This window comes from Protopterus annectens, chromosome 7.part1 (genome assembly GCF_019279795.1).
Source record: "Protopterus annectens isolate FY-2018-M chromosome 7.part1, PAN1.0, whole genome shotgun sequence".
NCBI classification, from domain to species: domain Eukaryota; kingdom Metazoa; phylum Chordata; order Ceratodontiformes; family Protopteridae; genus Protopterus; species Protopterus annectens.
Genome location: NC_056740.1, coordinates 422,077,537 through 422,105,445, shown reverse-complemented (window position 1 = coordinate 422,105,445; position 27,909 = coordinate 422,077,537). Strand labels below are relative to the sequence as shown.

At 40.0% G+C, this 27,909-nt stretch overlaps 1 protein-coding gene across 1 annotated transcript in view; it reads left to right on the top strand.

Moving 5' to 3' along the window:
- Nucleotides 1–27,909, top strand: part of NEK4 (NIMA related kinase 4) — a 1,767,660-nt gene that overhangs the window by 435,001 nt on the left and 1,304,750 nt on the right. The window contains exon 6 of the mRNA XM_044078881.1: nt 16,018–16,156. Within this exon, the coding sequence (XP_043934816.1) occupies nt 16,018–16,156 (139 nt within the window). The remainder of the gene's footprint in view (nt 1–16,017; nt 16,157–27,909) is intronic.

The following is a 27,909-nucleotide window of genomic DNA, read 5'->3' as shown; positions in this document are numbered from 1 at the left end:
CAAAAAATTGGTCCTTTCCTGTGTCCGACAGCTTCACGGGGCAAATCCAGGCGCCCAAAGGGCTCTAGATAACAATCAAAGGATTCTTACAGGTCAAAGCAATGGGGTGCCTCTACCTCCAAATCTGGAGGAAATAAAGCACAACCCTACAGTAAACAGTCTCAATGACTTCTCTCTGCCATCACCAAGCACTTATCTTTTGGCAGCCCCCTTAGGGGGAAAGCTAGCACTTCATGCTCAAAATTGGCAGTTAATAACCCAGGACAAGTGGTATTAAACATAGTATCCCAGGGGTACAGATTTCTTTTCCATACCTTGCCAATTCCAAACGGTTGGCCAGAGGCACAGAAACAAGTTATGTCCCTCATGGATATGGGGGCTATTCAGCCAGTACCAGAACAGGAAAAAGGACAAGGGTTTTACTCGACTGTTTTTGGTACCAAGAAACGACAATGCCTGGCGCCCAATACTGGATTTATCAATTTTGAACACATTCTTGGACATCCCAAAATTCAAAATGCTAACTTTGCAGCAGCTTCTGCCCATGCTGTGCAAGACCGCTTGGCTAGTGAATCTAGACTTAAAAGAAGCATACCTGCATATCCGAATAAGGGAATCGTGCAGAAGATTACTCCGTTTCAAGGCTGGTTTTATGCATTACCAATTCTCTGCACTGCCCTTTGGCTTATCTACTGCGCCCAGGGTCTTTACAAAGTGCCTGGCACCAGTAATTGCTTTTTGCAGATAAAGAAGTATACACATCTATCCTTACTTGGACAGCTGTCTCATTCAAGCAGAAAACAAGGACATTCTTCTTCAACATCTGGCATTTGTGAAAAGGCTTCTAACATGCCTAGGGTACACAATAAACAAAAAGAAATCACAACTGGTACCCTCTCAAAAGATAACATTCCTGGGTGCAAGCTTGAATACAACTGCTCAGATGGCATACCTTACGCCAGACAAACAAAGGCAACTGACTATTTACTTCAAACAGATGGCAACAAAAACCCAGTTATCCGCAAGACAAATTCTGCAGGCTTTTGGGTTCATGGCATCCTACATTCTGCTGATTCCATATACAAGACTGCATATGAGGAAACTAGTGGTACCTAAAAAGTTTATGGAGTCAGCATTGTCACAGTCTGGAAACAATGATTCCTCCCATTCCCTGCCTACAACAGGAGTTTCTTTGGTGGGCAGAGACATGTTACCAGAACATGGGATGTCTTTCACTCTACCCCCTGCCAACCAAACTCTAACTACAGACGCATCGGACTATGCTTGGGGGCCCAACTGGTGGGGAGATGCATTCAGGGCATATGGAGCCCAAAACAAATGCATCTGCATATCAACCAGAAAGAGATGTTAGCCGTTCAGAATTCCCTGACAGCCTTCAAGGACTTACTTCATCCAGGACAACTACTGATAAAGATGGACAACACCATGGTTATGTGGTACATAAGCAGGGGGGCACACATTCCTACCCCCTTTGCAGACTAGCCATGGCATTGTGGGACACAGTCTTGACTTACCAAGAACATCTTCAAACTCAGTTCCTGCCAGGAAAACAAAATACTCTGGCAGACGACCTAAGCAGAAACCTTATGGACCCTCACGAGTGGAAATTGGATCCACAAGTCTTCAGCATGATAACAAAGAAATGGGGGAGCCCGGACATAGATCTGTTTGCCTCTCCCCAGAATTATCAACTGGACAAATGTTGCACAAGGACTTATCAAAGACAAGCATGGAAAGTGGATGCCCTATCCTTCACTTGGAAAAACCTATCAGTCTACGCCTTCCCTCCTCTGCCTCTTCTTCCCAAGGTCCTACTAAAGGTCAGACAGGAAAAAACAAAAATGATTCTAATTGCCCCAGACTGGCCTCGCCAGCACTGGTACCCAATCCTAAGGAATATGTCACAGTTCCCTCCTTGGTACTTGCCTCAAATAGCTCATTTACTGTCTCAGCAGAACAATCAAATTCTGCACAATCAGCTCCAAACTCTGAACCTGGCAGCATGGCTGATCATGTAGCTATTCAAACAACACCTCAGTAAATCTGTGATGGATGTCATTTTGGAAGCCGGAAGGCCTAGTACTAGAAAATCTTATGCTGATAGATGGAAGAGATTCTGTGCTTGGAACCAAGTACAAGGAACTGACCCAGCAAAACCAAATATTCCTCAGATTTTACAATACTTGACTGAGATGCTTGACAAGGGCCTATCTTTTTCATCAATAAAAATCCATGCCTCTGCCATCTCAGCTCATTACAACACAGAGCTGCTGATCTTTTCTCATCCACTGCTAAAACAGTATCTTAGAGGGGCCAAAAATGTAAGGCCCCCCCCAGAAGATCTCCAATTCCTGCATGGGGAATTTTGTGTTGGAAAAGCTCACTCTGCCTCCATTTGAACCAGCTGCTACTGCAGATATAAAGTTTTTATCCTGGAAAACAGCTCTCCTTCTAGCAATCACTTCAGCAAGAAGGGTTTCAGAACTACAGTCCCTCATGGCTGCGGAGCCTTTTATTATATTTTATCCAGACAGGGTGTCCTTCAGGACCAATCCTTCCTTTATGCCTAAGGTGGTATCCAGTGTGGCTCTTAACCAAACTATTCACCTGCCAACTTTTTACCCAAATCCGCAGAGCGAGGGGGAGCGGATTCTGCATTCCTTAGACGTACACAGACAACTAAGATTCTACTTAAACATGACCAAATCTCTAAGAAAGTGTGAGCAGCTACTGGTGGCATTTGCTGCAGGATCAGATGGAAAGGCTATTTCAAAGCAGACTATTTCAAAGTGGATAAGCCACTGCATTCGTTTCTGCTATTGCATCATGGTAAACCGGTGCCCAAGGGCATTAGGTCACATTCCACCAGGGCTGCATCTACCTCAGCAGCTTTTCTCAGAGGGGTGCCAACCAAAGACATTCTAGAAGCTGCTACTTGGAGTTTTGTTCATACTTTTACAAAGCATTATCATTTATCTCTCTTCTCTAAGTCCAGGGCAGGCTTTGCCACTGCAGTTCTGCAGGGCCTTATAGCCGCTCCTAATGCTATTTAGTTCCAGCCTTCCATCCATAGCTTTGGGATTCTACCCAAATGTAATGACTGCAACAGTGAAACACGAAAAACATAGTACAGTTGTGTACACTTACCATAAATGTAGATGTTAGTGTATTCACTGTTGCAGTCCGGGTTACCCACCCACCATCCCCCATTATTCTACAGCTACTCTTTCTTTCACTATATTCTACAGCCTTTGTGGTGTATTTGCTTTTAGATGAAGGTAAAGTTTATGTTGTGACAATTGCATGTATTTATTTATATATATATATATATTATATATATATATATATTTTTTTTTTTGCTCCCCATTTGGGGAGCACCTGACATCTGGGGCAAGAAAAACTAAAGAAAATGGTGTCGGCTGCCTGTTTTATACCCCTGATGACCTGACGTCAAGGAAGAGGAGACAGCAACCAACGCAAGACCCAAGACTTTGATATTCAGGCCGACTGAGGGCAACCTGCTAGCAGATTACCCAAATGTAATGACTGCAACAGTGAATACACTCAAACATCTACATTTATGGTAAATGTACACAACTGTACTTTGTTCATCTTACTTTCATTCTTACGTCCCACCCTCCAACCCCGTTCCAGGCTTCTTGAGGCTCGAGAACCTGAGGTATGGCTGTAATTGACCTTTATCTAGTGTATTCTATACTTGCTATATTGGGAGATGGTTTACACCATTGTTGGCGGCAAACAAGATCTAAGGGAAGCACAAGTGCATCATGGGATGGGGAGTAGGCCTCGAGCTGGTTGAAGACCTCGAGCTTTTGCATTTGGCCAAGTCAGAGCTGAGGATTTGCTCCGAACCCATCAGTAAGAATGAAGACAAGATGAACAACTCACATGGAACGTTGTGGTGAGTACATAACTTCTTTTTTCTCTGGTGAATTTGTCAGATTTCTCTGTATCCCGGCCTCCCCTTCAACCTCCCTGTCCTCCTCAGAAGCTTTATACAGACACTTCACATCTGGGTTGAAGGGCTTCTTCCAACAGCATCATTGTCCAGAGGGTTTGGGCTTCCCAGCAAATGAGGGACCATGTCAACATCAAAGAAATGCGATCTTTGATTTTAGCTCTTCAAATCCTGCATCTCACTGGATTCTGAGGTACCTTTGGATTTTCACAGACATCACCACTGTCATGTGGTACGTAAACAAGCAAGGGGGCACAAAGCCATGCCTTCTGTGCAGATTAGCTGTTCTTTGGGAATTTGCCAGTAGCTGTCATCTCATTCTGTAGATGGTTTGCATTCTCTTGGAAGAAACAGTCTGTGACAGACGATCTGAACAGGACGTGAGCAGATCCTTACAAATGGATGCTTCACAAGTAGTTCTTCCTGAACATTATTCATCAAGTAGACCTTTTCACCTTCCCTTTGAATGGACAACTTTCCAGATTTTGTTCCAGAGTGCCAAGTCCTGATGTTCATGTATGCTTTCTCCCCCTCTCTCTCTTGTCAAACGTTTTACACACAGTCATGTGAGTCAGGCCCCACAGTCTTGTTAGTGACTCCGTTTTGGCCCAAACAGCATTGGTTCCCCCTTCTGTTTCATTTGGCCAAGAGCAGTTATCACAAGTTACTTCACAGGATGGATCTCTTCACACAGTAAAAGGACTTTCTCATTCACCCTCATCTGCTCACCCTACAGTTATTTGCCACCATAACTCTCTAAACTCAATCATATCTTCCCAAGGTTCCCCCCCTAATATTAAATTTAACTTGTTCTAATACCATAAACCCATATGTGGCATCTTTACATTCTTCACTATGTTTAAATAGGGCATTGGTTTCTTTCCTTGCTAATATTTCATAAGTATGTTCATAAATCCTCTTTTTATGGTGGCAAATAACTCTCCAAGCAGACCAGCCCCCAGGTTTAAATGAATTTATTACCATTAAACCTTTATTAAAATTAAGGGCAGCTAAGCTTTAAAGTTTGAAATAGTAAGTTGAAAAGTGGCCACTAGATGGCACCAGTTTATAAGGTTTGTCACGCAATTTGATTTAAAATAAACATATAATACATTATATGTACAAGCAACTAAAAATGTGAAGTTTTTAAAGTTTTAATTTCAAGCAACATAAAGTTTTTATAACATTCACACATTGAATTTTAACATGGAAGAATATTGTTTTATTATTTCTTTGTTGAACTGGTCTAAGATGTATTATGAGAAGATGTCCCTTTACCAGTATTTTAAGTAAGTGGTTCTTTAAAATTTTATTTAATTAAGCATAACAAGCACTCATTTACCTAATTGGTTTACTTTAAATATGGTTCTTTCATTTGCAATGTATATTATCTGAGGAAGTCTATACAATAAGACAAAAACGCTGTTGTGAATATTTAAGGCGTTAATGTTTTTTATGTTGGCATGGATTGTGTTTTTATATTTTTGGACAATAAATTCGGTAGTGGACATTATCCTGGTCTCCCATTTTGCACCTTGTAGAGTTTATTGGTTACTTTTGGTGCATTTTCCACTGTTTCATTGATTTATTGTGACTGTGGTGGAGGAGAGATGGATACGTTACCAACAATCGAAGTTAGCGGGTCGGATGAAACAGGTCAAACTCGTAAGCTCATTGGACAATTAACCGAATTGATTGACCTGTTGACTTCCCTTAGCCAATCGTTAGTAACAATTCATGGGAATTTGGCTCAGCGTCATGTACCAGGAACTGAAGGCTTTAGAAGGCAGGACGAACATCCCAGGGAGCTTATAGGCTTTTTTCAAGACGTCGGCGAACCTAAGGAGTTTCATAGCCCTACCTTTGATCCAGCAAATACTCCCAAAGCCTTACAAACTTGTGGTAATGAAAACAGAGACGGAAACCCTAGAAAGGGAACTAGGAAAATGGATGCTAGAGCCATTCCAACAGGTACTGTTCACGTTAATGTTTCTAAAGAAACTAAAGATTGGCTGCAAGCTAAATATTCTTTCAAAACTAAAATTAATCCAGCCAAACACAATGGGACTGGTGTATCCTATAAGGCTAAACTGGACAATTTGTATAAAAAGATGTACAAATATAGAACATATGTTATAGAAAACGAATATTTGAACGAATGCATTTTAAGGGAAGTAGTTCCCAAAGGACTTAGATTGTGTAACTTTCCTAATAATGTGCAATGTGATTCTGAGTTCTATAATGAACTTATTGAACTATTTAATAAATGTGGCTTGGACATGCTAAGACTAATGATTAGAGAAAACATAAGGTGTCAGGAAATGTTACAAAAAGAAATAGAGGAGTTAGACCAGCATATTAAGATGGACTTAATATTTAGCATTGAGAAGGAGAAGGCTAAATATTTTGGTCTAAGAGAGGATATAGACAAAAAATGTGACAAATTAGTAAATAGGAAAATGAATAAACTGGAAAGGGACATAAGGGAATATAACAACAAAACTAGCTATCCCAAACCTCAACATAAATACACCAGAATAGATGAATTTAACAATGACATTGCCCCTGAGGGTAATGAAGGGAATGTTAGTATGTGTTATGAAGATTGTCAGGAATATGATAGGGATTTCCCCCCTTTGCGTAGGTCTGAGAGACTGATTAATAAAAAGGGTCAAAAGGATACAAATTTTCAGATGAGAGGGGGGAGAAGGGGGAGGAGGAGATACTAAAGTACCACCACCCAGCCCACCCCTCCGCTAGCGAAGGTGAATATGAAATTTTGGTTGATGGAAACAAGAATATATACAACAATTTTACTATATATAACTTTAGTAGCACAGTAATAAAAAAGGAGCATTTTATATTACTTTCCAAATGTTTTAAGTTCATTCCATACAAAAAGGGTGACATTTCCAGGAGTCTTTTGGATATTAAGATGTTTTTGAGAAAGGTAAACCTAAACATCTTGTTACCTAACAAACAGGATGTGGGGACGGGGGAACTTAAACGTAAAAGTACTTTCAATCCCCCCTTGCACCCACAATTGAAAAATCTTGAAAGGGTGTTGGAAATGCAAATTAGGAAAGAACAGAACAAGATGTGGGGTAGGGGGAACCTAAGTAATGAAGAAAAGGAATTATTGTATGAGTTGAAAGAAGATAGGAATCTTAGGGTTATGAAACCAGATAAAGGGGGTGGAGTGGTATTTATGGAAAACATAACATACGAAAGTAAGATGCATACTATATTACGGGACGATACTAAATATATGAACGTCTCCTTAAATGAGATAAATATTGCATATAGCAAAATTGATTATAGTTTAAAAGAATTGTTATATGAAGGATTGATAGACCACAATACTTACCTTTATTTGAAGGTTGACAAACCTAAAACACCCACTATTTTTGGTATACCCAAGATCCATAAATGTGAAAGGGACCCCCCCCCTTAGACCAATTGTGTCAGCAGAAGGGTCTAAAACTTATGGTTTGGCCAAATATGTAGATCAAAAATTAAAAAAATCTTTGGCTTAAAAACACAGTAATAAGAGACTCTTGGGATTTATTAAGAGAAGTTTCAGATGAATGGTATCATGACAAACTTTTATTTGTTACAGTAGACCTAATCGACCTTTTTTCATCCATCCCCCACAAAGAAGGGATGGAGATGTTGGAAGAAGTTTTCTATGATGACAAGACATTAACACCAAATGAAAAATTAGTTTGTGTATGGTTAATGGACTTAATTTTAAAAAATAATTTTTTATATTTCAATGATGAATTTTATAAACAAATGCAGGGGGTAGCAATGGGAGCAGCTTGTGCTCCCACCTATGCCAATTTAGTTTTAATTAAGTGGGAGGAAAAATATATATTTAACACAAATTTTAAAGATTGTTGGACACTATATCATAGGTTTCTTGACGACATAGTGATTTTTTGGATTGCAGGTGAAGATAGATTGAAAGAATTTATCACCTACATTAACAACACAACCACATTTTTAAAGTTTACGCATAATATTTCTGAACATAAATTGGTATATCTAGATATTGAAATATACAAAGAAGGCCCCACATTTTGAAAGTAGGATATATAGAAAACCGACCTTTTGTAATTCCTTTCTACATTATGAAAGTGCACATCCTATGCACTGCAAGAAGAATATTGTTAAGGGACAATTTGTGAGAGGTAGCAGAATGACAAGTGCAGAAATTGATTTTTTTTAAGGAATGTGGGCTGCTTCAAAAGATGTTTTTGGAGAGAGGGTACCCACTGGATTTCATAACTATGTTCAGAGAAGAAGTGGTTAAAGGAAGGTTAAGTAAGTTTAAACCCATTAAGAATAACAGGGGCAATTTTGATAATGTTAATAAAGATGACCAAAGAGAAAAATTTGAGCAAGCCTTAATACTAGAATATAATGGTGTAAACAATTATGTAAAAAGGATATTTTTGAGTGAATGGCAAAGATTCGTGTCTATTTCTGACATAGAGAACCTGGCCAATATTTCACATAAAATAATTTATAAAAATTCTAGTAGTATTAAGGGTATTTTAGAGAACAAACACGAACGATTAATAAGGGGAGACAGGGTACCTATAAATGTGGCCGATGCAATCAATGTCCCTATATTCTTAATGTAGAAAGGTACTACTTGGTGAGTAGGAATAGGTGGATTTTTAATTCAGAATATTACAACTGTGAAACTAAGGGGATAATATATTTAGCTATCTGTAAAATATGTGGGTCCTTTTATGTGGGCAAGTCCGAGAGGAAGCTTAAAAAGAGCATATATGAACATACTTATGAAATAATAGCAAGGAAAGAAACTAATGCCCTGTTTAAACATAGTGAAGAATGTAAAGATGCCACATATGGGTTTATGGTATTAGAACAAGTTAAATTTAATATTGGGGGGGGGGCTTGGGAAGATATGATTGAGTTTAGAGAGTTATGGTGGCAAATAACTCTCCAAGCAGACCAGCCCCCAGGTTTAAATGAATTTATTACCATTAAACCTTTATTAAAATTAAGGGCAGCTAAGCTTTAAAGTTTGAAATTGTAAGTTGAAAAGTGTCCACTAGATGGCACCAGTTTATAAGGTTTGTCACACAATTAGATTTAAAATAAACATATAATACATTATATGTACAAGCAACTAAAAATGTGAAGTTTTTAAAGTTTTAATTTCAAGCAACATAAAGTTTTTATAACATTCACACACTGAATTTTAACATGGAAGAATGTTTTGTTATTTCTTTGTTGAACTGGTCTAAGATGTATTATGAGAAGATGTCCCTTTACCAGTATTTTAAGTAAGTGGTTCTTTAAAATTTTATTTAGTTAAGCATAACAAGCACTCATGTACCTAATTGGTTTACTTTAAATATGGTTCTTTCATTTGCAATGTATATTATCTAAGGAAGTCTATGCAATAAGACGAAAACATTGTGAATATTTAAGGCGTTAATGTTTTTTATGTTGGCGTGGATTGTGTTTTTATATTTTTGGACAACAAATTTGGTAGTGGACATTATCCTGGTCTCTCATTTTGCACAATACGGAACCACCTATCTTTTCTCATCCTTTAATAAGGCAGTACCTCAGAGGGGCCAAAAACATTAGGCCTCCAAGGAGAGCACCAATTCCATCCTGGGACCTCAGTTATGTTTTGGAAAAACTCACACTGCCTCCTTTTGAGCCAGCATCAACAGCAGATATAAAATTCTTATCCTGGAAAACAGCTCTGCTCCTAGCAATAATCTCCGCAAGGTGAGTCTCAGAGTTACAAGCACTCATGGCTGTGGAACCTTTCATCATTTTTCATCCAGACAGGGTTTTTCTGAGGACAAACCCTACATTTATGCCTAAGGTGGTGTTCAGTGTGGCCCTCAACCAAACCATTCATTTACCTACCTTTTATCCAAATCCACAGAGCAAGGGTGAGAAAATTCTGCACTCTTTGGACATACACAGGCAGTTATGCTTCTACTTGGACGGAACTAAAGCTTTCAGAAAGACTGAGCAACTTTTAGTTTCATATGCTGCAGGATCACAAGGAAAGGCTATCTCAAAACAGGCTATTTCTAAATGGATAGGCCATTGCATCCGTTTCTGCTATTCTCAACATGGCAAATCAGTGCCTAAGGGCATTAGGCCTCATTCCACCAGAGCAGCAGCCACTTCAACAGCCTTCTTCAGAGGAGTACCAACCAAAGATATCCTAGAGGCTGCAACCTGGAGTTCAGTGCACACCTTCACAAAGCACTGCCACTTACCTCTTTACTCTAAGTCCAGAGCAGGCTTTGCCACTGCAGTTCTGCAGGGCCTCATAGCCTCTCCTAATCCTATTTAGTCCAGCCACCCATCCTCAGCTTTGGGATTCAACCCAAGAGTAATGACTGCAACAGTGAAACACGATGAACATAGTACAGTTGTGTACCTACCATAAATGTAGATGTTCGAGTGTATTCACTGTTGCAGTCCAGGTTACCCACCCACCATCCCCCATTTTCTTTGCTGGGACTTATCTGTACTTCTCTGTCCTATACAACCTATTTGGTGTATTTGTTTGTAGATGAAGGAAATGTTTATTGTTGTGCATGCATACTTATTGGCATATTTTTCAGCCTACCATTTTGGGGGCACCTGACATCTGGGGCAAGAAAAACTGAAGAAAATGGCATCGGCTGCATCTTTTATATCCCTGGCGCACTGACGTCAGGGAAGAGGTGACAGCAACCGACGCCGGACCTAGACTTTGGAATTCTGGCCGACTGAGGGTAGCCTGCCAGCAGGATAACCCAAGAGTAATGACTGCAACAGTGAATACACTCGAACATCTACATTTATGGTAGGTACACAACTGTACTTTACTCGTGTTGGTTAATACCAAGTCCAAAATATTATCACCTCTTGTGGTTGGCGTCTTGACTAGCTGTTCCAAAGCATTTGCATTGACAAAGTCGAGGAATCTCTGGGCATTTTTTTTCTGGCATGAGTAGTTCTTCCAGTCTATGTTTGGGTAGTTAAAGTCACCCAGGATCAGGGTAAAGGGTTGAATCTTGATAGATTCAAATAGGTCTAGAGAGGCAGTTTGGGCATCTTGAGTCAGATTTGGGAGCCAGTAGCTAGCTATGATTTGTATAGGGGTCTTCAGTGGTTAACTGCACCTGGAGTGTCTCCTTTGCATCATATTGTTTGACCAGCCTGGGGGTGTGTATATCTTTAATATATATTAAAATTCCATCTTCTTTGGCTTTACTACCCACAGTTTGGGGTCTGAATGTATGATAGGATGAGTAACCAGGTATGGCTGGGTTGCTCTCCGCAGCTTTGACCCAAGTTTCTGTGACTGTGCAGATGTCAGCATTTTCCAGGGTTAAGAATGCTTGCAATGAGTGCAGTTTCTTGCTTAGCCTCCTAGCGTTTAGCAGCATGACCTATAATTTGAATTTTGTTTAAATTTTTATGTTGGTAGTTTTAACCTCATCACTTTTCAAAAAAAAAGGCACTATGGGGGAGGCAAATGCCTTTGCCAGAAGGCTAAAGCCCAAGTGAAACAGATGCAGGCTATCTCTGGCAAAGCATCTTTGTCTGTCAGTCCTATCTTCCCAGGCTGTCAGGTACTGGATCCGCCTGGAATGACACCAGAAACTAAGCCAATTGTTAAGGTCAATCATTTTCTGTTTGTATTGAGGCATCATTCTGGGTGATGGTAGAATGCTGCTTAAGGCTAGAGACATACCTGCCTGGGACACACATTCAGCGAGTTCAATCATGTCTCTCTTCATATAGTCCAGGGAGGTACATCTCAAGTCATTAACACCAACATGGACTATGACAGAGTCATAACAGTACCTGTTGTTGAGAGACTTGAGTGCATGTGTGATATGGCGAATTCTGGCCCCTGACAGGCATCTAACCGTGACTTTCTCCTTATCCAGCCTGGTGAGAGGCACATCTGTGTGTCTCACAATGGAGTCTCCTATGACTAATATTTTGGGTTTATGGTTAAGCCTTAGTGGTTGTGAGACACAGGTGTGTGAACTGTGCATTGTATGTGGTGTGCTGGTAAGGTTGTAATTTTTTTTCAATACCAGTTTTCTGAGGATGTGCTTTGGGTTTTTAAGCCAGAAAACCTACTACTAGAAAACTGTATGTTGTTACGTGGAAAAGATGTTTTATTTAATGTCACAGACATGAATAGGACCCACTTTTAGTGGGTATTCCTGCTGCCCTTATTTGTGTGAGTTGTTAGTTCTGGTTTGGCATACTCCTCTGTTAAAGTTATTTTGCCAACCACTGCTGCTTGTTTACATTTGGAACCACCACTTTCCTCTAAATTTGAAGTTAAACATTTTTTGATAGGCACTCTTCATATTAGACCCCCCCCCCCCACCAAGAAAGCTCATTCCGCCTTCTTTGGACCTTAATTTTATTCTGGAAAAATGGACTCTGCCTCCTTTTGAACTTGCAGCTTCCTTTACTCTACAGTTTTCTACTTGGAAGACTGTTTTGGTGGTGGTTCTTACTTCTGCCAAAAGAGTCTGTAAACTTCAGGCCTTCACAGCAGTTCCCCCTTTTCCAGTTTTTCACAGGGATAGAGTTTCTCTTCTTACCAGTCCTTCTTTTATGCCCAAGATGGTCAGTGCCTTGTCATTGAATCCGTCCATTCATCTTCCTTCTCTTTTTCCTTCACCTCAAAATAGTAGTGAGAGGGTTCTACATACTGTAAATTTGCATAGACAGCTCAGATGTTATTTGGACAAGACTAAAGATGTCAGGAAGTCTGAGCAACTTCTTTCCTTCCTTTCATGCCAAAAAATTGGGTTTAGCTGTTTCTAAGCTTGGAAGGTTGAGTCTATGAATCCCCAAACCTTTTGTCAAAAGTTGGCATGCTGAATATCAGCATGCATGAAAATGACATCAAATTTCAAAATTCCATACCACTCCGGATACAGGAATAAGTGTGAACATGGGTCTGGAAGAGAGGGACTAGTTCTGAGAGTTGGTAATGCTGATATTTAGCATTCTGACTCAACATGCAGGATTCGCACAGCTCTACTCAACCTTCCTAATGTGTTTTTAATAATAAACCTAAGGAAGGACATAGTACTGTTGTATAAGAACTTACAGTAACAGTAAATGTCCTACTTTTCACTGTTGCAGTATTCTGTCTCTCTCCCTCCCTCCCTCCCTCCGTACTTCCTCCTGTTCTGTTATTTTTTGTTTTCTTTTCCTCCAGCTGAGGGGTCCTCCTTTCTACTACCCTATCTGAATGCACATGTCCTTAATTTTCTGATAGTCTTGGGTTGCTGTGGTTCTTTTGAGACAGTTCAGTTCTGAGAATTAGGCACTTGTATGTCACTTACATACCTTACGTCTTGGATGTAGGTCATATTTTTGACATACTGCTTCTGGAAGGGCCTAAGGCTTTGGTATGCTGGCTGGACATATGGCTATCCTCAACAGGATGTCCCTTTTGTTTCGGAATACTGCAACAGTGAAAAGTAGGACATATGATAAGTTCTTACACAACTGACTTTATGTGGACTGCCAGTCAGAACTTAGAGGTTGCGTATCATTTCTCATTACTGCTTATGGAAAAGATAGCTGGACTTGAATGCCTTCGTAGAGTGTTGTGTACCCCTCCAGTACTGTGAAGACAAGAGTACTTGTGTTGTTTTCTGGTACAGTGAGTACCCCACACAGCTGTACTGTCTGAGGAGATTGTCATTTGGGTGGTTAAGATACTTATCCACCAACCTCCTGTTGAGTTTAAAATTTGGTTTTGGCTGTGATTTGCAGTTGGACAAGTTTGGGTTAGTTCAGGGCTTGAGATATTTTTTCATTCATTATGCTCCCAAGTAAAGGGAGCAAGGTTGATTGAAATTATAGTATGTATTCATCACATCAGCAGATTTTTTTTATCAACTTCTGTGCTGTTGTCTGCCACAAGTTATTTATGAATTGTTTCCTGTATTATCGACTTAGTATAAATTAGGGTGGCAGATGCCAGTGTTGCTTTTTCAGTGAAGCTTATGCCAGCTTATATGAGCAAAACCATTGGAATTAGACTTGCACCGAGTTGTGCAGTTGAAAGGACTGTTGAAGAAAGATTGCCAGATCTACCATGCTTCACAAAGTGAGTTTGGCCAAGTGACTTAATACCCAGTTACATTTCCCTTTGGAGATCTGCTTGTTATGTTGAACATTCTTCGGCACATGTACTCTTCCAAGTAGCCTTTTTAGCGTCTGTTTCATCATTGACTTTATCAGGGGTTCATAGATTATTAAACCATGCGTCAGGATTCAAAAATCATAAAATTAATAGCAGAAATTAAAAAAAAAACTTCATAAGTGAAAAACAATGTGTCAAGAAGCATCTCAAAATGTTTAATATCATTTTTTTTGAAGGAGGGCTCCAGCTCTTCTACACTCCAGCATAAGGGTTCTGTCCTACACCCCTAATGTGCAAATACACTTAACTCCAAGGCTACATAAACAAGGGGAAGAAATCTCAAAATAAACAAGCCAATGTTCTTTACTCTATGTAGGCAGAACCCAGACACATTCAGTTGTCTGCACTTCAACAGCCAACACAATGGAGCACTGGCATTTCAAGATATTTTCTTAAAGATGCACAACACTTTAAGTATCAACAGAATGGGACATGACAAACTGTACTGTTCCCCCTTTACCTGGTTTAGCTTCAGTTTTTCTGTAGCACCTGCCCCTGTGGAATTTCAGGAACTGGTTCAGTCATTGTGGGGCATCTGTGCAAAATCACCTTACCTCATAAATCAGGGATGATAGCCCTGATTCGGTGAGAACGTGAGTATCATGGAGATGTATTGGACATCTGCTTTGTAGGTGAAAATTGCTGTGCACTTTGTGTGAGGTTGACAGTTACCCTGTCCCTTTAAGTGATGACCCCATTAGAGAGGATAACTGCTGTATTTTAGATTCTCTTGTGGTTTTACCAAGAAAGTTGCATGTAACTGTGGAGTATGAGATGGAGAAATAGAGTGCATTTTAATATCTTCTTGAGATTAGTAAATCATTGATGCTGGCAAGTGAGGCAAAATCAGAATTCCCATTTGCAGTGCTGGTAATTTTGTTATAGGGATGCAATTTGGAAGCAGTAATATCACCATGGAGAAACTGTGAGCAGCTATATGCCAACATTTGTCTTTTTTGAAAGTTGAGAAGACTCTTACTACTGATATCTTTCAGAATAAGCTTAGGATAAGGGTGCTGTGCACAATTTCTAAGGCATAATCTAGTGCATTAGGAGGGTGGCTCTTCAGGAATGTGCATGCACAGTTGTGGAAGTTACATGACTAGGCTGGGTTGGGGGTTTGCAGGAAAAACATATCATACCTAACTTGTTGACATGCTGTCTTAAAAACTCTCCATCTAAAAAATGGCCACATCTGTCAGAGGAGTAGTGATGTCGTCACCGTGAGTTAGGCAGAAGTTTGACAAATAACATGAGAGAGAGACAAAGAGAGATGTGAAACATTTCTTTGTTTCCTTATGAAGGAAAAACAAAAGGAAAAATGCTGTCTGGTTTTCCTAGCACCGCACCCACAAACTGTGGATGTAAAAAATTCCACAGCACCTATCAAAAAGAGTAGGGGTAAGTTCCCCGATGCCTTGGCCAAATTTCCCCTAGTAGTATAAATGCCACTGAAAAGAGACTGCTAATCTAGTGGGACTAACCTGATAACTTCTTCATGTTCCTTCTAGTATTTGATTATCAGTGAGGCCGAAAAAGGATACATTCAAGGACATGATTTCACTGGTGACTTGTAAGCCTTGCATGTATCCATCTGCTGATGAACACACGTATGTCAATTAACACTAATGCCGTGATCTATCGGCACCACAAGAGTTACCTAATATGTTTTATACATGCTGTGTGCATATTGGTAGCTTTTGCATTCTTGCTAGAGTTCCTTTCATTTGTGTTATAGACCATAAAAATGTTCAAAATTTGTTTCCAGAAAAGCTGTCAGGACCCGGAAGAAATCTGTAGAATCCAAAGCCAATGGTGTAGAAACTGCAAAATCTGACGTGGAGACAAACAAAGTTAAAAACAGGCCTACAAAATCTGTTTCAGAGCCTCCCAGGAAGCCTAAAAAGGTACCTTGTTTTTATTTGTTTATATATGCAGATTTGTTATCTTTTGAGTATGTGATATTTAGCCTACCTTTCATACTACTACCATTAGAGACAAATTGGTAGGACCTGATTCTGAGGTCTCTCACAGTTTGTGCTTTCATTTTAAGGCTATTTGGGTATTTTTTTTAACATGTTAAGCATTCCAGCCTTCCCACATTGAAAATCCACATTCATCACTAGGGTGGAGTCATATGATTTCTGATAAGTACTGAAAGCATCTGATTGGTTTGGTTCCTACTTAACCCCTCTTTTTCATTTGGAGGGAGGCATTTATATGTAAACTGTGGTAAATATTTTACAGTATTTTATATGGAGAAAAAGCTTAAACAAGTGAGAAAGAGGCCTTTTAAGAGGACTGGCAGAAAAATTACTTTTTTCCTTATTTTATTAAACTCTAGAATTTTCCCCAAATGTTCTAAGCTAGTGCATCAGTAGGTGTTAATTCAGATGTGGTTAGACAGCATTCTAGATGGCCAGTGCTCAACTAGCGGAATGGGTATTGGTGGGACGAGGCAGGGAGGATGGCAGTTTGAGATCTGCCTGGGAGGAGGGAGACATATTAACTCACTGCACTGGAGGATGTCCACACATACACTCCTCAGAACTTTTCTGCCGCCATTTGGAAAACTTGACTAGTACGTTGATCTGCTGCCTGATTCCATTGGTTTCTGCCAGCTTTCAGATAAGTGCCTTGTTAGGGATTTATTTCTTTGCTGCTGCCTTTTGTATTTAGTTCATGTCATCCAGGAAAGGCAAATGTAGGTGTGGAAGGCAGATTCCACATAAAGACAGCCACAATCTTTGTCTTTTATGCTTAGGCACCAATCACGACCACCATTCTTGTTCCATTTGTCAGGCCTTTGTCCCTAAAACCTTACAGAACCAACTTTCAGCTCTAAATCTTTATTTAGAGAATCAGCGACTTAAATGTCTGGATAAGGATGTTATGGAGGGTTCAGGGGTCCTTGGGCTGAGCTGATTTTGAAGAGTAAGGTTAGCAAGCCTAGGGCTAAATCCCCTTCAGCTAGCTGTGCCTCTTTCCACTGACACATCCCTTGAGGTTAGTGAAGATGTTCGGAGGTTGGGTCCTGTTCCTTGGCGGGTACCTTATCAGAAGCCTTTAGGGAATGCAACCTAGGCATGTCCTCAGAGGCAGTGCAGACGTCCATTTCAGATGAACAAGGGGAACCATGGCTAATTTTGTTAGATGGCCCTAGAGATGTCCCTCCCACTCCGGTTAGAGAACAGGTTCCACAGTCAGTCGCAGACATTAGGCCTACACTGGGTACTTCCATTTCTTTTAACAATTAGTTATTAAAAAATAGGATCCCTTTACAGAATCAAACCTTTCCTACCACCTACAGCAAGGTCCACCATTGCTAGATCTCACCTAATCTCCACTCTTCTCTATGCTTCCCCCATTTACACTAATCTTTCCAAAAACAACATGAAGAAACTAGAAACATCCTATCACAACATAGCTCAATTCGCTGCTGGATCTCCTTTTCAAACTCATCACTGCTTGAACCTAAAAGAACTAGGCTGGATGGAACTTCCTAACCAACTTGTACTTCAACAGATCTTAATTGCTTATAAGATTCTATATCAGCCAACCAACACACCAATACTTTCTAGCCTTATTTCTCCATACAACAACCTGAAACAACTACGTTCTTCTAATAAACTTCTGATTAATACTACCAAACCTAACAATAATGCAGGTGACAGTTTATTCTCCAACTCTGTTGGAAAAACATGGAATAAACTACCCTCTGATATCACTTCTTTAACCTCTTTCCAACTTTTCAAATACCAACTAAAAATTTATCCCAATAAACACTGGCTTTGCTCCTGCACTAATCCAGACTAATGCTAACTCTTTTCTCTACCATTACCCTTGTTAACATAAAAAAAAAAAAAAAAAAAAAATTTACAAATTTATTTTTTATCTGTTTTACTTGCTATGTTTCTCATGTAACCTTTTATTCCTTTTTGTGAAAGTGTACAACTAGTGGAGCTTTTCTCCCCGGGCCTCTACTGAAAATGGACATATATCCAGTTGGACTAGCCCGGTCAACAAATGTAAAATAAATAAAAATAAATAAATGCATGTTAAGAAAAAACAGAAAACCAGACACTCTCAAGCCCCTTCCTGTCATCAGTTTGACTGGGATACTTTCTCTCAGGGGCTGATTAAGGCTTTGATGACTTTGAAGCCTTCCTCTGTTGTTTTTGTTCTTTCTTTCTCATCCTCTCCTGTTCAGAGAGTTAGGGAGCATATATCTGATGATGATGATGATTCTTCCTGTGATGAGGATTCCTTAGTATATTCTGAAAACTACATTCTCAGGCTGTTGCTCAACTTTCAGATTCTGATTTTTTTAATTTCTCCAAGTCTTTTGGGTTTCTAATACCATGACGGGAATGTACCCCATTCCTAAGTCAAAGTATGATTAAAGTTCATGAAATTAGTATTGTTTCAATCTTTGATGTCAGCCAGTAGTGCTCTTCGCAGCACCCACAATGTGCCCAGTAATGACGACTCCTGCAGTTCGTATGGCGTTACATGTATTGGTAACGTATCAAAATACAATTGTAAATTATTTTTTATAAGACCCGTTGCTCCTACTACTATTGGAACTGTCTGGGTATCTTTCTTCCTCATTGCTCTCGTTTCTGCCTGCAGATCCTGATATTTTATGACTTTGTCTCTCTCTGTACGCAAGACACTGTAGTCACTGGGTGTGGCAATTTCAATGATCAGTGCTACTTTTGTCTTCTTTTCTTGGACCACTATATCCGGTTTTCTAGCATCTATCTTTTGGACTGTTGGTAATGGGTGATCCCATGTCATATAAACATCATCATTTTCTATGATGCTTTGTGGCTCATGTTTCCATTGTTTTTCACCCACTTCAATAACGTAATGTTTGCACAATCCCCAGTGCAACAGTCTTGCCACATTATTATGCCTTTCAGTATACAGTCCTTCTGCCATTAGTGTGTCACAGCCAGCAACAAGGTGAGTGACTGTTTCCAGTCTGGTTTTACAAAACTTACATTTGTCTGTTTCTCCCACATGTTCAATGGACTTTGTAAACCAGCGTGTACATAGCCCACTATCTTGGGCTGCCAATATTAACCTTTCATTTCTTGGTTTGAATTCGCCTCTCCTTAACCATTCCTGCATTCATTCCTGTTCAACATGAGGTTTTTCCAGAAGTTTTCTATACTTGCAACTACATTTATGTTTTTTCCACATTTCTTGCCTTCTCATCTGGTCCTTCACCTTATATTCTTTCTTTTGTTTTTTTGACACATTCAGTTGCTGACTGATTTTTATCTACTTCTGGTTTGATTTCAGTTCCTGCTTGACGTTGATATGCTTCTGCTAAATTAAGCAGAGAAGTCATCTTAGATGTATTCTCATGTTACAAAACTTTCACTACATTTGGATCTTGAGGTCAGTAGATATGTGTGGAGTCCCACGACTGCAGATCTATACATGTAATCAATTTCAAGGAGGCCCATCCCTTCTTTGGAATGGGGAATATATAGTCTTGTTATACACTGATTTATTTTTAAATTATTTGGTGAGCATGAAGCATCCTTCTTGTTTTTCTATCTAATCTATCCAACACTTTTTGGGGCCAGTCAGTCACTCCAAAACGTTAAGACAGGAAGAGCAAATTGATTTTTAACTTGGATCTTGTTCCTAGATGTCAGTGCTGTTCTCTGGATTAATTTAAGTCTTCTAAAGTATTCCTTACTGAGTTTTATTTGCATTTATTCATGTTTTATTGCTTATCCTTCATCAGTTCCAAGTATTTATACACTCCATCTTGCTCAAGTTCTTTTATATCACATTCTTGTCACAAACTGATGTTTTTCTGGTGCTGCAGTTTTCCTGCTTTAAAGGTTGTGTTTGCACATTTATCAAGACCAAATGACATTCTAATATCATCTGAAAAAGTTTTGACAACTTGCAGCTGTGCTTTCAGTTCCTCATCTGATGAGCTGTACAGCTTTAAATCATCAACAAAGAGAAGATGAAAATTCATTAGACTTTGTTGTTTTCTCGGAGCCAAATTATAGCCATGTCCTAAGCTGTTAAGTAAATAGCTTAATGGATTAATGGCAAGGCAGAATAGCAACGGTGACATAGAGTCACCCTGGAATATCCCCCTTTAAATTTTTATCCCTGGGATGATAATCTGTCCTTTATCATGGCTTAATTGCAAAGTGGTCTACGGTTGTTTCATGGTTACTGTAATGTAGTCCGTCAGTGTAAGTTGTATCTTATACATTTTTAAGCACTCTTTTATCCATGAATATGGGATACTGTCAAATCCTTTTTTGTAGTCAATCCATGCCATACTTATATTGGCTATTGCAGGAAACTATATTCTTCCCCCTTTTACAGTTCTCCACTATAACTTTATTTAACAACAAATGATCCTTTGTTCCATATGACTTTCTTTTATTGCACTTTTGTTCTACTGCCATAATTGAGTTTTCTTCTAAATGACTATAAACTCTGTTGGCATCAATTCCCGTGTATAGTTTATACGTAGTTGAAAGTGAAGTTATTGGTCTATAATTTTTAGGGTAGCTTGCAGGTTCACTCTTAAGTAAGAGCATTGTTTTGCCTGTTGTTAGCCAGTGTGGTGTCTGTTCGGGGTACGCATGTAAATAGATCTTACTCATGGCTAAATCCTCGTGCATAGATGTTAATTCTTTAACCAAAAGTTAGATACTGCATCTGGGCCTGGGGTTTTCCAGTTAGGGGCTTTTCTTAACTTTGTTTCAATCTCTTTGGCTGTTAATTCATCCCATTTCCTATCCTGTACCTTTAAAATTCTTATTCTTTCTTTTACTACTTCTATCCATTTAGTATCTTTGTTATGTTCCACAGGATCTTCATAAATGCTTCTCCAAAATGTATTTACTTCCTCTTTTTTTGGTGGTCTTTCAATTCCTTTTACCTTATTTCTCAATTCTCTGTAAAACATTTTTGGGTCATCAATAAATTTCTTATTTTGTACTTTTCCCTTATATTTATCTGTGTATCTTCTATGTTTTTCCGCCGGTGCTGAAATTTTTAGTTTGTTATTTGCAATAGTGCATGATAGATCCTAGTCTGTTCTAATACTGTGCATTGCTTTAATCACATCTTTCTTAGTATTTTTGATCTGTTCCCACTTTTATAATCTTCTAACAGTAACACTTCTTGTCTTAATTGCTTTATAATTTTCTCTGTTCTATATTTCCATGATGGTATTTGACTTCCCTAGACATTGTAGATGATATATTTTCAGAGTCCGACCTGTCCCCTGACTCTTTACCCCCTGCATCTGCTAAGCCAGACAGATACTACAGGGTCCCAGATTCTCATAAATTCCTATATTAAAAACCCCACTGCTGACCCAGAAACTATATCTCAGGGTCCCAAAGGGGTTAAAGCTTCCACTGCAAAAAACCCTGTCCCCTCTGATAGGGATTCTAGGGCTCTAGACAGATGGGGGAAAAAGTTTACACTTCTTCTACCTTGGCTGTAAGGGCTTTAAATTGTCAGTTTCATATGCTTAAATATCAGCAATATTTAATGTCACTGCTTAAACAGAAATTGTTGACAAATACTGAATGTTCAGAGAACAAGGAAATGTAGGATTTATTGCATTCAGCTGAACAAGTGGGAAAGCATACTTTGCAATGTGGTTATCATTCACTGGAGGCCTCTTGCAGGGCTGCTTTTACAGGTTCTGTTATTAGAAGGCATGCTTGGTTAAAGGAACAGAATCTGATCATGTTAAAGCAAAATTATTAGATGCTCCATTACAGCATGATACTTTGTTTGGTACTAAAGCAGAAGAGGTGTTGAAAAAAATGGAAGATAAAGCAAAATCCATGCAGACAGTCAAGGATTTCTTACAGGTACAGCCACCCAGGTTTAGCAGGAACTGGCCGTCTAAAAATTGGTCCTTTCCAGTGTCGGACCACAAAGAGACAGATACAGGCTTCCCAGAGGCAGATCTCAGCCCCAAGGCTCATACAGGCCTAAACAATGAGGTGCTCCTACCTCCAAAAGCAGACAAGACAAATCACAACCTTGCAGGAAACAGTCCCAATGACTTTCCTCTACCAGATCCAAGCACACTTCTTTTGGCAGCCCCCTTAGGGGGAAAACTAGCACTTTTTTCATCAAATTGGCAAATGTTTACCCAAGACAAGTGGGTCCTAAACATAGTGTCCCAAGGCTACAGGTTCCATTTTCACAGCCTACCAAGGTCAAAAGGTATGCCAGACCTGCCACTCAATCAATGGGCAGAGGCACAAAAACAAATTACAGCCCTCATGGACATGAGGGCCATTCAACAAGTACCACAACAAGAGCAGGGGCAAGGATTTTACTCCAGACTTTTCCTAGTGCCCAGAAAGGACAAAACCTGGAGACCAATATTGGACCTGTCTATACTAAATATGTTTCTGGAAGTTCCAAAGTTCAAGATGTTGACTCTACAGCAGCTACTGCCCATGCTGGGCAAAAAGGCTTGGCTCGCAACTTTGGACCTAAAAGAGGCATACCTGCATGTCCCAATCAGACAATCTTGCAGAAGATACCTCAGATTCATAGCGGGCTCAGTGCATTACCAATTCTCTGCACTGCCCTTTGGCTTATCTACTGTCCCCAGGGTCTTCTCAAAATGCCTGGCACCAGTAATTGCGTTTTGCAGACAAAAAGGAATTCAAATATATCCCTACTTGGACGACTGCCTAATTCAAGCAGAGAGCAGAGACATTCTTCTACAGCATCTGGCATTTGTAAAAAAATTACTGATTGGCCTAGGGTACACAGTAAATGAAAATAAATCAAAACTAGTGCCCTCTCAAGAGATAATATTCCTGGGTGCAAGCTTAAATGCAACTGCCCAGATGGCTTATCTCACGCCAGACAAACAAAAGCAACTGACTTCTTACTTCATGAAATTGGCAACAAAAACCCACTTATCGGCAAGGAAAATACTGCAGGCCTTGGGTTTCCTGGCATCCTGCATTCTACTAATTCCATATGCCAGACTGCATATGAGGAAACTACAATGGTATCTAAAAAGTGTTTGGACTCAGCATTGCCACAGCCTGGAGACAGTAATTGCACTCATTCCCTGCCTACAACAGGAATTTTGATGGTGGGCAGAGGCCTGTCACCACAACAAGGGTCTGCCATTCAGTTTACCCACAGCCAGCCAGACACTGACAATGGATGCATCAGATTATGCCTGGGGGGCCCATATGGCAGGCAAATGTATTCAGGGCACATGGCCTGCAAACCAGATGCATCTTCACATCAATCAAAAAGAGATGCTAGCTGTTCAAAATACCCTGACAGCTTTCAAGGACCTGCTTCAACCAGGACAGCTACTGATAAAGACAGACAATACTACGGTCATGTGGTACATAAACAAGCAGGGAGGTACACATTCCTACCCCCTCTGCAGACAAGCAATGGCCTTATGGGACACAGCATTGACTTTTCAAGTTCACCTGCAAGCACAACTCCTGCCAGGAAAAACAAATACACTGGCAGATGTACTAAACAGAAACCTCATGGATCCCCACGAATGGAAACTGGATCCACAAGTCTTCAGCATGATAACAAGGAAATGGGGATGCCCAGACATAGATCTATTCGCCTCCCCTCACAACTACCAATTGCAGAGATTTTGCACAAGGATTTATCACAAGCAAGCATGGAAAGTGGACGCCCTATCCTTCAGCTGGAAAAATCTGACAGTATATGCCTTTCCTCCACTGCCTCTCCTTCCCAGGGTACTCCTAAAAGTCAGACAAGAGAAGCCAAAAATTATACTGATTGCACCAGACTGGCTACGCCAGCACTGGTACCTAATCCTAAAGAGCTTGTCTCAAGGTCCAGCGTGGATATTGCCTCAGATTTCTCACTTGCTGACCCAACAAAACAACCGGATTCTGCACAGCCAACTCAGGACCTTAAATCTGGCAGCATGGCAGATAATGTAGCCATTCAGAACACTCCTCTTTCAAAAGCTGTTATGAATGTTATCTTGGAGGCCAGGAGGCCCAGTACCAGAAAATCTTATGCAGGAAAATGGAAGAGATTCTGTGCTTGGAACCAGGAACAAGGCATTGACACGTGTGTATCAAATATCCCTCAGATTTTACAATACCTGACTGAGATACTGAACAAAGGCCTTTCTTTCTCATCAATTAAGATTCATGCCTCTGCCATTTCAGCCCATTACAATACGGAGCCACCTATTTTTTCTCATCCTTTAATAAGGCAGTACCTCAGAGGGGCCAAAAACATTAGGCCTCCAAGGAGAGCACCAATTCTGGCCTGGGACCTCAATTATGTTTTGGAAAAACTCACACTGCCTCCTTTCGAGCCAGCATCAACAGCGGATATAAAATTCTTGTCCTGGAAAACAGCTCTGCCCCTAGCAATAACCTCTGCTAGACGAGTCTCGGAGTTACAAGCACTCATGGCTGTGGAACCTTTTTATCGTTTTTCACCCAGACAGGGTTTCTCTGTGGACAAACCCAACATTTATGCCTAAGGTGGTGTCCAGTGTGGCCCTCAACCAAACCATTCACTTGCCTACCTTTTATCCAAATCCACAGAACAAGGGTGAGAATATTCTGCATTCTTTTGACATACACAGGCAGTTACGCTTCTACTTGGACAGAACTAAAGCTTTCAGAAAGACAGAGCAACTTTTAGTGTGATATGCTGCAGGATCACAAGGGAAGGCTATCTCAAAACAGACTATTTCAAAATGGATAGGCCATTGCATCCATTTCTGCTATTTTCAGCATGGCAAATCAGTGCCTAAGGGCATTATGCCTCATTCCACCAGAGCAGCAGCCACTTCAGCAGCCTTCCTCAGAGGAGTACCAACCAAAGATATCTTAGAGGCTGCAACTTGGAGTTCAGTGCACACTTTCACAAAGCACTACCACTTGCCTCTTTACTCTAAGTCCAGAGTAGGCTTTGCCACTGCAGATCTGCAGGGCCTCATAGCCTCTCCTAATCCTATTTAGCCCAGCCACCCATCCTCAGCTTTGGGATTCAACCCAAGAGTAATGACTGCAACAGTGAAACACGATGAACATAGTACAGTTGTGTACCTACCATAAATGTAGATGTTCGAGTGTATTCACTGTTGCAGTCCAGGTTACCCACCCACCATCCCCCTTTTCTTTGCTGGGACTTATCTGCACTTTTCTATCCTATACAACCTATGTGGTGTATTTGCTTGTAGATGAAGGAAATGTTATCTTTGTGCATGCATATTTATTGGCAAATTTTTTCAGCCTACCAATTTTGGGGGCACCAGACATCTGGGGCAAGAAAAACTGAAGAAAATGGCGTAGGCTGCATCTTTTATACCCCTGGTGCACTGACGTCAGGCAAAAGGCGACAGCAACCGACGCCAGACCTAGACTTTGGAATTCTGGCCGACTGAGGGTAGCCTGCCAGCAGGATAACCCAAGAGTAATGACTGCAACAGTGAATACACTCGAACATCTACATTTATGGTAGGTACACAACTGTAGTTTTTATCAGACTTCTTACTTTTGGGTTTTATTGACCTTCTGCAGTCTATTTCTCTCATTGATCTTAATATATCTATCCACATCCATTAAATCAAGCAACTCTTCTCTTAGCTCATTTTCTTCCAAACTGAGGACACATCCCTTATTTTCCGTTTCCTGCGGGGATTCTATAATAAGTTCTGTAGCATCTTCCTGTGGCACATTCTCTTCAATTTCATCCTGTGTCATCTGTTGCTCTGTCATATGGGAACTCACTGGCCTATCACTCCTCAACATTGACTGCATCAGAGTTTCCACAGTTTTGTGTTCCTTTCCTTGCTGTTTGGTTTCCTGTGGAAGGCTCCAAAATATATTGATATGGCACCTGACCAATTGCTTCCTGTTCCACTGGTTTCCCCTTAATTTGGATATCCATTGCTGTAGCCTGTTGTGCTTTCTGCATTCGATTTTCTACTATGAATCCTTCTCTTTGCAGCTGCTCCATAACCTCAATTTCTGTTTCTTTGTTTTCTCTGTTACTAATCTCTTTTTCTACTTTTCCTCTTAGTCTTTTTATTTTTTGTATTGTAAAGTTTTCCATATCTGGATTCCTTTGCCTGTATTTTTCTTCAAATATCTTTGGTGCTGCTCTTTTTGTATTGGTTAGTTTTGCTTTCTCCTTTGCATAAATATTACACCATATTAAATCTCTTTTCCTTTCCCATGTCCATATTTCTTCTTCACACATCTCCTGAACATCTTGCTTTTCCTTATTCTGGGGACTCACTCCATCATGATGTGATGTAGTCTGTGTTAGACCTTTTACATTAAATCCTTCACTTCGCAGGCACTCCATAACTTCAACTTCTATTTCTTTAATTTGTGCTTTACTAATCTTCTTTTCCACATTACATCTTTGTGATATTATTTTTTTTATTGTGAAATTTTCCATATCTGGATGCTTTTCCCTGTATTTCTCTTTGAATATCTTTGAGGCAGCCTTCTCTATATTAGTTAACTTGGCTTTCTCCTTTGCATAAATATTGCACCATATCAAATCTTTCTTTCCCATGTCTGGATTTTTTTAATATTTTTTAAATATCTCTAGGTTTTGTTGTTTATATTTTTTCTTGCAGAAGTATTTTCTTTCCTCTAATTTCTCTCTTAATCATTTTGTATATCTTGTCTCTGGAAATTCTGGACTTTTTACATAATAGTAACAATACATAATTTCTTTCTTATCCTGAATAGTCCACTCTGTTGTCTTTATGGCTCTTCTTTGGCCAATCAATTTTGTGATTTTTGTGGACTGCTACTTACTTCTACAACAGGGGGGCCATCTTCCCCCTGGGCCTAGCCTGGCCCCATTCTAGGAATGTTTCCGTATTTTGAGTATTCTACATTGTCATTTTTTTCCAGTCCTGGCACCAGTGCGCTTACCAGGACTGGGCACTTTTTTTATTCTGGATCTTGTGCACCCAGTTATCTATTTTTTTTGTTTTTGACTTACTTCTGTCCATGATATATGCTATATAAATACAGTCTATATATCAGTGTCGCTTTGGTGAGATTTTGTGAAAAACAGGGTTCACCTCACAAAGGTACTCACCAAGACTTGAAATTAATTCAATTTCAGCACTACTACACTCCTTTGCTGGCTGACTTTTCGTCTCTCCATTAAAACATTAAGAACCAGGTAATGTCCCTTTTAGCAGCTTCTTCTCAAGTGGATAGGCATTCTATTAAGTGCAGCTATGATGCTGTTGAGACATCCTCTAGAGCAGCTGCATCTGGTTCTGTTCTTAGAAGACTGTCTTGGTTTAGGCTTCAACCATTGTCAGAAGACATTAAAGCAAAATTGTTAGATGCACCTCTTGATAAATCTGCTCTTTTTGGTTCTGCAGCTGCAGACTTATTCAAGGCCATGCAAGAGAAGGGAAAGGAGCATCTAGATTTGAAGCCAGTTTTGATTCTCTTGTTCCAAAATTCCACAGGAATTTTCCAACAAAAACATCCTTTGTTAGAAGGCTAGCGAGCCTGTCGTCCTCCTCAGCTTCTTCTTCTAGACCTAAAAAGACTGCTACAAGACCTCTGCCATCTAAGACTACTAGCTCCGCACCTTCCTCTCAGCAGTTCTTTCC